This window comes from Athene noctua, chromosome 1 (genome assembly GCF_965140245.1).
Source record: "Athene noctua chromosome 1, bAthNoc1.hap1.1, whole genome shotgun sequence".
In the NCBI taxonomy this organism is placed as follows: Eukaryota; Metazoa; Chordata; class Aves; order Strigiformes; family Strigidae; genus Athene; species Athene noctua.
Window position 1 is genome coordinate 236,952,826 of NC_134037.1, and position 10,185 is coordinate 236,963,010.

General features: G+C 40.1%; 1 protein-coding gene across 1 annotated transcript; it reads right to left on the reverse strand.

The window, feature by feature from the left end:
• Window positions 1–637: 637 nt before the first annotated feature.
• On the reverse strand, window positions 638–9,878 carry NHLRC3 (NHL repeat containing 3). The gene is made up of 7 exons (XM_074913761.1): window positions 9,738–9,878; window positions 8,387–8,539; window positions 7,403–7,550; window positions 6,707–6,907; window positions 5,466–5,557; window positions 3,800–3,912; window positions 638–3,296 (listed from the first exon to the last, which is right to left on the reverse strand). Exons 1-7 carry the CDS (start codon window positions 9,783–9,785, stop codon window positions 3,068–3,070), a joined length of 984 nt encoding a protein of 327 aa, XP_074769862.1. The 5' UTR covers window positions 9,786–9,878; the 3' UTR covers window positions 638–3,067.
• Window positions 9,879–10,185: the final 307 nt, after the last annotated feature.

The following is a 10,185-nucleotide window of genomic DNA, read 5'->3' on the forward strand; positions in this document are numbered from 1 at the left end:
ATTTCCTTGACTTGGATACTCCAGTGATTATTTCTCACATTTAAAAGGTGTCACTTATTAACTAAAAATAGATTTATTTGGGTTCTAGCAATGGTCTTAGGTTTTCTTTCTTGTCTAGTTAACACTGTAGTATGTTATTTTTCTTCTTGTGCAAGTATTTCTAACCCACAGAGAAGTCCCTTCTTGGTCTTCTAAAACGTAAACAGATTCCTTGACAAATCTTTCCCGAAAATAACCTGATTATATATTAAGAAGTGTTTTGTTAGTTTCTTTTTAATTTCCCCATTAGCATCAAAAGGATATACAGTTTAAATTTTAAATTTTTAAATTTTTTTAATACTTGGCACTTATGTAACTCATCATTGCATTTTACTAATTACTTGGAGGAAAACATCTGGGAGATATTTATGTGCCTTTCTTGATACATAAATTAGAATGCAAAAAGAGATGGGCCACAAAAATAGTAATGTATAAAGATAACATGGAATTTTAGATTACATTTGAACGTTGGTATCAGAAATTAATAAATACTTTATTAAAGTGCTGAGGACCCCATATTTGGAAAAGTAATCCATTGCAACAGAATGTACTGATATTAGTACAGAAATAAAGCGCCCAAGCCTTTCATAATGGAAAATTCTCAATTTATTTGCAATTTTTCAGAATTCCATTTCAACATGATGCATAAGAAAATCTTCAGAGAATTAGCAAGTTAGCGCACAAATCAATTATTTCCGCAGTCGGCACAGATGCAGAGGTAAAAAGGAGGCTAAGCATCTCATAATAGTTAATAATCAGCATCCCTTTTTATCACAGATGCCCAAATGCCTAGAGGCAAGGCACATTTTGGCACCGTGGCCTATTGCAATAAAGCCAGATAAAACTGGATGAATGCTCCCCACTTCTAGGGGTTACAAAAGCCCACGTAAAAGGAGAGTTGAGAGCAGATCCATGCAGCAAACAGAAATGTGCAAAAATAACTTTATTCGTCAACATAAAAAAGTGCACTACTCCTTTACTAAACACAGAAGCACATTCCCAGAGAACTTCAAGTTCTCTTTCAAATGGATGTGATGAAGGAAAAATAAATAAGGAGAGGACATGGTGAGTAAGGATGGAGTGCCTGGGCCCCTTACACCACCAAGATATGCTCAAATATAGTAACTGGTATTACAGTAATATTTTTACAAACAAATCCACCTTGTGTAGGTGAGAAATAGCTAAACTGTACACAGAGCAGAGATCCCTGAGCTTGTGGAGACCTAGTTAAAAAATCCACACACTGCAAAGCAATGTGGACATATCCATCCAGGCATAGAGGAAGTGCTGCTGCTTTTTCAGCTAATAAATATTGCTTACTAGCTCCCCTTCAAGGCTATGTGAATGATGGACTGTATTAGTGTATAACCCTGAAGTTTTGGTTCTAAGGCTTGTATGAGGGCAGCCAAGTAAGAGCTGCTTTTGTTACTGTGGATGTAGCCTACAACAAAGCATTCACATTTAGTGCATTAATCTTAAATAGTACTGAAATCAGGCCATCAGGCTCCACAGCTGAGTTACTTTCCACAGAAAAGATGAGTCTGACTTTTCTGAACAGATTTTCCATCTACTGACCCACAAATTTGTGATCAGAGGTTGAAACTTGTTAAATTAAGAAGCATTTGCTTTTGACAATATTCACTGAAGTGGGTATTTCCCATTAGAATAATTCTATTTCCCATATTCCCTTTCTAAGGAAATATGTAAAAAACCCGCCTCTCTTGGCTCGTAATTAGCATTAAAACAGTCCACACAGTAAAATCAGTGTGTGGAAACAGTAAAGATGGTCCCAAACGTTTTCAAGAACCAGTAGATAAATATGGAATGTGGGTTCACAGCTTTACAGAGGTAATCAGTCACTGTCTCATTTCTACCATGCTATTTTCCCTATCCAATTTTCCTTTACCCAGTTCCCTCTATGCTATAAAGTGAACTAACTTAAAATCCTGTAGCAACATGCAAAGAAAACAGAACCACTGGGAATGGAAAGAGACTGCATTTTTTAGGATCGAGCTTGGAGACATCTGCTAAGATACAGCATAAGAAACTTAACTCTAGACAGTAATAGAATTGAAGTTTAAGTTCTGGATATAAAACAGTTAAAAATCTCCAAATCAGATGCGCTGCTGTTAACTGACAGAGCTTCAATGAAATTGGGAGAAAATCATTTTTCGCCCAGCCCTTAATGCTGATTAAGACTTTCCTAGTAAATTGCAATTTGTTTATCTTGAGGACCTTAAATGAGTTGAACTTCAATATGTTCCACTATGAAATCTTACGGAACAGAAAACTCATGCCGATATAAATCAAATCAGGTTAAGAACTGATTTAGTTAAGAATCAGTACTTGGCTGCTGTGCACATACTTTTAATTTAGTTTGAAGTGCCTGATATCAATTTAACTTAAGCTTATTACAGACTTTACCACTTTAGCTAGAGCTGAAAACTTAGATTTCAATGCTTATGTCATTAATTACTTAAAGCAGATGCCAGTATCAGCACTGACACCAGTATCCAGCAGCATCTTATTCAACATCATAATGCATCCCTATATTTAGTGTTGGGCAGTATCAGCATGATGATCAAAAAACCAAGTGAAGAAACATTAAAAAGAGGTGCTTGCCTCCTAGGAAACCATTTATACACTTCTTTCAGAGAGTGTTCACCTTTATTTAACACCACACACAGAGGCTAAACAGACAAGCCCCAAGATGACCCTATTGATTTAAGAACAGCAGCTGTGACTGTAACGTTTTATATAATAAAATCAAGATGCTTATCAAAGTCATTTTACAATTGCCAGCAACAAAAGCAAAAGCCACCACAGCATTACTAAAATGAGTAACAGCTCAAGTTCAAGTACTTCTCCAGGACTGCAGAATAGCTAGAATAGATTCTTAGCTCTAGGGTTCTGGGAGCACAATGTTCTGTGCTTGTCTAAGGAAACACAAGCTACAGAGAATTCAAGGAAATGTGGTCACAGGTCTTACGCGTCACACTGCTTGGGCCACAGCAGTTGTGGGAATCCATCAGCTTAAGGGTATGTATTTTTGTACTTGCTGGGCTCCAATCTCTGCGACATAGACTGCTCCACTCTTCTTGTCTACATCCACAAGGTGCGGCTTGGTTTCATCTGCCAGCTGGACTGTGCTGACCATAAAACAGTCCCCAATAGAGCCAACCGGTGGTGCTGCCAAGATGGCTAACCGGTTGATATTCAGCTGAGCTACAATCAGGTATTTGTAGTTGGCAGTAAATCTGTGAAAGACAGAAATACATTTTTGAATTATGAACTCCATATGACATCTCACTTTAACACAACCATGCACTTTTAAACAAACTAAACCTCCTTCATGGTCGTTTTTGAAGGCTGTGATGGACTAAATGCAGTGAAACATTGAGAATTAACTTTTAAGCCTTCTCTACATGTTGCTCTTTCTTGAGACAGAGTATGCTACAGAAAAGTCATTCAAGACAATGTCTCTTCCTGTAAAAGCTGCAACAGTAAAGTCATCAACATACAACAACTTTAAAATGAAGTTCCTAGTCCTGCAGTCAAATCCATGGGGCTTGTTATAAAGCCAGGATTTCCCTGTCAAGATACAGCTCTGCAGATCTTTGCATATGATTAGGGTCCAGCACCCTATGAGTTTAACTGGTTAAGTCCTTGTCATCAGGCATTAAATATCAACATTTTAATTCACTAGTAAGAGTACACCTTATTCATGTAATTGCATGCTTCTACAACTATTCAACAATACCTGACAGAATAGGGTCCATCTTCTGAAAAACAGCTGCTCCAAGACCCAAGCCATTCCCCTGTGATTTTATCAAAAACTTGGATTCTTTTGTTGTCTCTGTCTGCAACCCATACCTGTTAAGAACAAAAATCATGGCTGTTCAGAAATAGAACAAATCAAATGCATTAGCTCCTTACACAAACGAAGTATCCTGTAGCAAAAAAGAAGTACACCTTGGAAGAATGTACTTCCCCATTCACAACTACATAAGTAGATAGGACTTCCAGATATAAACCAAATCTGCCACATAGTTAATAAACATAAACTATTTTATACTACTTTAACAGAAATCAGTGCCTTCTCTTCATTTCTGTGGCTATGATATGGACGTATTTAGTAGGATTTTTCCTCCCCCAGTGAGGACATATTCCCACCTATTTAATTCTAAAGATACCGGTCTGTCACCCGTTAACAATTTCTTTTTCAACAGCGGTCTCATTTCACGATCCGGGCCTATGATGACTGCATCTGCAAACACTCTTGATATGCCTAATACTACTACAAATATTGAACAACTTAAACACTGAGAGCATTTTCAGCATGTTTTGTCTAAGCAGTACTGTGGAGCTTGTCTCTGTCCCACCCTGTGCTAACTGGGTTCACAAACAATGCAGGTGAGCAATACCACTAGACAGTTCCAGTGAAGGCATCTCTTCTACTACAATCACTGAAGTTTTAGCTGTTGACAACCCGTCAGTCTGATAAGTAAATTTCATGACTTTTCTCGCATATCACCCAAAAGCAATAAAAAAGCTGACCTGAGATCTTCCATCACTATTTTAAAATTAAACACTACTATAGCATTCTCTTAGCTTTCTTAGGAATTAACAGTTATTTTTAACCTAGGCTGATAATCAACACTACATTGGCAATTGAATTGTAACCCACCAGAGCTGGTGTCTTTGAATGTATATAGTCAGAGTGAATGACCCTTCAACGTAAAGTAACCATGTCCCTCCCCTTCTCCCTCCCACCCTGCCAGTTTTGGCAGAGAAGTGATTTTTATATACACTTCTTATTCTGGTTCAGAATTAGCTCAAACCAATGATTTAGGATGTTTTACTCAAGCAGTCTTATTTTCCCTGAGGCAGATTAAGGAGTGACTGCATAATTCCTCTACATGAGCAGCACAGCAAAAGCCAGACTACGATTACCACCTGGCAGAAGAAGTAAGACTACTGAAAGCCATGAGCTGCATGTAGAAAGGGAGTGACATCCACCTAGAGCCCTACTATCTTCTTAAGCTTATTTGGAATTTACAAACATGAAATTCAAATCCCCTGAAGAAATGTAAGTGCTTGGGTAGATATTTATTACAGAACATAATTCTCCTGTACTCTTACAATGGCAACCTGTTAGAAACTGCAGGAGGAACAGTCTGCTGTTGCATGGACACTGACAATGTAACCGGTCAGAATCCCTGTGTTAACCTTGGAGCCAGTTACTTAAGTAGAATCTGCAGTATGAAACTTCAGCTCATGAGCACTATCAGACTGAAAACTGTAACCCCCATAAAATGACCCAGATCACAACAGTTCAATTAAAAAAGAAATACAATTTGTTTTGTTCAAATACATGTAAACAAGTCTGTTGGAAGATGAAAAAAAAAAATCCCTTTATTCTTTACCCGTCCAAAAGGATCCACTGTTACACTGTGAGGAATCTTGAACTGACCAATGCCGGTCCCATTTGTTCCAGTCAGCCATATCTCTTTGTAATCTAGACAGTGAGCACCATGAAAAATAAAATTAGAAAAAAACCCCAACACAGTAAGAAAACAACAAATAAAACAGCTTTAAGACATTCCTTTGCAAAGTTACTTTGACTAATTTTTAAAAGGTGAAATTTCTAAAGTCAGACTTTTTAAACACAGTATTCCCAATACATAAACCTAAGAAATGCTGGAACTACTACAGTGACTACTGGATCGTTATTAGTGGTTTCAGGATTATGGTTACAGAAATGTACTACACTGCTACACGAGAGCCATAGTCTAAGGCTCTGTTAAGCACTATATTTAAAAAAAAAAAAAAAAGTTCATTGATTATGATATTCATTTGCTTACTAAATTGATTTTTTTCCATTTGTTACCTGGCAGCTTTGAGTCTTAACAATTTACCATTTTGCTAACTAGGTATTAGGAAATTGACTGTTTTATGATACTACAAAGGAGAAATGGTAGCTGCTCCACTTTTTCCCCAACTGTGGGCATGTGCAGACTCATCACTCATTGCCCTAACCAACACTGATCATCTAACTGGGGAATAGGAGCCAGCTAATTAGAATCATGGTATAATTTAAGTATAAAAGATCTCCAGACACCATCTGGTCCAACCTGCTTCTCAAAGCAGGACTAGCCTTGATAACAAATCTAACTCTGAAGTTATATCAGGCTGCTCATAACTCATAAGGTTCTGACCATCTCCAGGAGTGGAGACTGCACACCACCTCTGGTCAAACTATTCACTGTCTGATCAATGCGAATCTTTCCTTCCAAAAATCGAACTGGAATTTGCCCCTCTTGCATTTTTTGCTCGGTGTTCCTCATTCTACACTGTGCATCTCCAAGAAATACATAGCTCTGTCTTTTCTATACTGTACCATTACTAACTTGAAGACAGCAATAAGACTCCCCGCTAGACCTCTCTCTTGAAGACTGAATAAACTCATTCTCTCAGCCGCATCATAAAAGATTAAGAAAATTCTCCTGAAGCGACAAGTAATAAATCAGGATCTGATTCAACAAAGTCTTCAAATGAAAGTTAAATGACAGCTCTACCTAGTCCTCACTTAAAAGTATTCTCAAGTTGCGTTACTTATAATTCAATTTTCAAGGGTCAGCTACTGCAGAAGTTCACTTTTCCATACCGTTGGATAGTTTGAGCAATCTGTTATTCATTCCTCCGTCTCCATCCACAACATAGATATCTCCACTTTCCTCCACAAAGATCTCTGCTGGTTGATCAAACTGTAGAGGAATCAAACTTGAACCAGCATTACCTGGCGTGCCCAAGATCTGCATAAGTTTACCTGAAGGGCTATACTGTTTCACTGTGTGCCCGTATTTCCCTGCATTGAGAAAAAAAGAGAAAAAAAATCTTAAAACAAAATGTAAGTATTACAACTGATTACAAAGATTAAAAATCTCCTGATGCTCACAAGTAATATTAATAAATTGAACAGACAAAATTCTATAGAGAATATGACTGCGGGTTAGTAAATCCCTAGGCTACAACAATATTTATCCATCGTATTAGGGTCACCAAACCTAGGACAGAAAATAAGTCTAGCCAGAAGATTATTTTTTTTCCTGGTACTTCTCCTTGAGGGAGGAATGGGGTGTAGAGTGCTTATTAAGTTCAGAAGCTATAAGCAGACACACAGCACAAGTCATGAACTGTCAAGAGTATTTTGTGCAGCACCTGAGAAGTCTGTTCATGGCAAGAAAAGCACAAATCTGTCTCAGAATTGTTTGAGAGAAATAAATTAGTTGTTTGAAGTAGTATCTGCAATATTAGCATCTTCTTCCCCACCTGATACTTCTCGTACTGGCACCATGCATACCTGTTCCAACATCTGTGATCCATACTGAACTATCTGTTGCAGTGTTCAATACAAAAATACCATGAGGCATTTCAACTGTATTATTCCAGGAGTAAAGAAAATAGCCTTCCTCTGAGAATACAAGTACCTTTGGCACATTGTCTCCCCTCTGAAAAGGCAAAAAAAGGTCTATTAAGAAAACACATTAAGTAATCACAGTTTTGAAAATTCCTCTTTGTAAGGTTTTTGAAACATTTCATGAATGATAAGAATCTCCTGAGACTGTCTGCTAGATTTCATTTTCTCCAGATAGAAAGAGAGAGAAGGGTCTAAATTTAGCATATAAAGCTTTCCACTTTAGAGTTTCAACTTAAACCATACAGAATCCAATTTTCAGAGCAGCCAAGCTCCTGCAGCTATCTTGGTCTTTACTTTAAATTGTGTTTTCATGTTTGTGCTGAAAAGTATGCCACGTGTAACACAGGCATGAAAAACTGCACCTGTAGTTATTAGCTGCATGGCACTCAAGTATTCACACTGTGCTTGACAATTAAACCCCACCACTTTCCACGGAGAGAATGTCTTACCCGTGACCTAGAGATAACAATGCACAGCACTGGGTAAAGTAAATAATTGAACTCCAGTTACTGTAACTGGCTGAAGAAGCTGCATGGTTTTGATTTCATGGGACAAAGGCTGAAAGAGTGGAAGATTGCCCCAGAATCACATTTTACCTTACAGTTAAGAAGCCACTGTAACCCAGTTAAGTTGCATCATGAATTCATACCACAGAAATCTAACGCTTCTAAAAGCACAAAGTGTGGTGTCAGAATTGCTTTAAAAAAAGGATATAGCAGAGACATCTATACTTATATTTTCACTAATTTTGATATAATAATTAGTCATGTGTACACAGACACAACATATATAATCTCAATCTAAACCAGACACTTTAAAGGCAAAAATATGCTAGAACAAGGAGAGAAATACAGTATTCCCACTCACTTGTCCCACATAGACCAAACCATGAAGAGAGTCAACAGCAACACAAAATGTTTGACCAGTGAAGTATTCTGGAATTTTAGGCCAGCCTATGTCCAGCTTGTACATCTGTTGCTCTCCCTTCCAAGGAGAAAAATAACCCAATGCTTTTAAATCCTGAAAATACAAAATAAATATCCATTATTAGTTAAATTCTATGATGGTGGGATCAGAAGAACCTGTAATAAAAAGTAAATGTGTACTGAAGCATCATAAATTGATATATTGAATTAACTAAGCAGACAGATAAATAGGCTTGTAGCTAGGGTTCTAGATGCAAATGGATAAATTTTGATAAATTGGAAATTAGCTAATGAAGTCTTTTAGATTGGGGAGCTCTGGAATTAGAAGGCAAAAACCACATCCTGATTTTTTTTACATTGAAGTTGTTATCTGTCAATCACAGTCGAAATGACAAAAATAGTAGAGAAGGTTCCAAACGCAACAGAATCTGTAACCACTTCAAGAAGATATGAAAATTAAAAAAAAGATAAATCAGAATAAAGGGAAAATACAGGTCGAGAAAGAAAATTACCTCTTGGAAATAGGAAAGTGTAAGATACCAGGAACTGGAAAATTCAGGTCAGTGTATGCATTGTAAAGGATAATGGAAAAAAATAATCTTCCACCTTTTTGTTCTGTTTCCAGCAGAGGAATGGAAGTCAAGCACAGCTGTGCTGCTGCAAGCTACGCACTGGAACAGAAAGATCATGCTACAACTGAGAAGTAACAAGTGGTGACCCTGAAGGACCAAGGCCATTTAACATTTCTGTTAAGTGCCTTGCCAGAAGTAGGAGTAAATTGACGACACAGAACTACAAACAGCTTAAAAAAGACTATACCGGCATGAAGGAAAACCCAGAGCAATTAAGTAGGAAGAAAATCCGACAGTAAGAATTGGTTATTCACCCAGAGATTATTAATTTTTTCTTAATTTAAGCAGAGCATATCGCTTGGAAATCGCTGAAGAAGAATCACGCAGCGTACGCGTTTATCTCAGAGGGGCTGTAAAACCGCCCTAATCGAGCCCCCGCCTCGACCGGCGTAAGCCAGAAGGGGCGCGGGAAGGCCTCACGAAGAAACGGGTCCCGGGGCCCTGCCCGCACCCCCACGCCCCGGGGTCCCCCCGCAGACCGGCGCACCACGGCCCCGTCCCCGCCGCCCCCGAGCGCGTTCCTCCCGGCAGCCCGCCGGCCCCCTCACCCCCATCTGCCCTTGGGCGAGAAACCGTAACCGGGGCGGGGTGTGCAAAGCTCCGGCGCTTCGCCCCCTCCCTCAAGCCGCGAAGGACACGCGCGCCCCGGCTGCCGCCCACCTGGGAGCCCCAGAGCAGGGCCAGCAGGGCCAGCAGAGCGCCGGCCATCACCAGCCACGGCCCCGGCGGCGCCGCTGCCTCACGGAGGCTGGGCCCGGACCGGACGGGACGGGACGGGACAGGGAAGGGACAGGGAAGGGACAGGGAAGGGAGGGCCCGCCCCGGGGGCGGGCCGCGTTGCCATGCTCCCTCGTCCCCTTCGCTGCTTCGCCCAGCGTCGGGCTGCCCGTCATCGTGCCGGCCCCGAGCCGCGCGACGGCAGCGCAGCGGTAGGCCAGAAGGAGGGCGGCAGCGCCCTGCGGCAGCGCTCCACGTTTCGTCGAGACGCCCGGGTGCTGGAAGAGGCGCGAGTGCAGCTCGAGTTTCCGCCACTTCTACTCAGGCAGCATTGTTGTCGACCAGCACGGAAAGGGGGCTTCGCCTCCGCGCTTGATGTCATAGGAGAGCG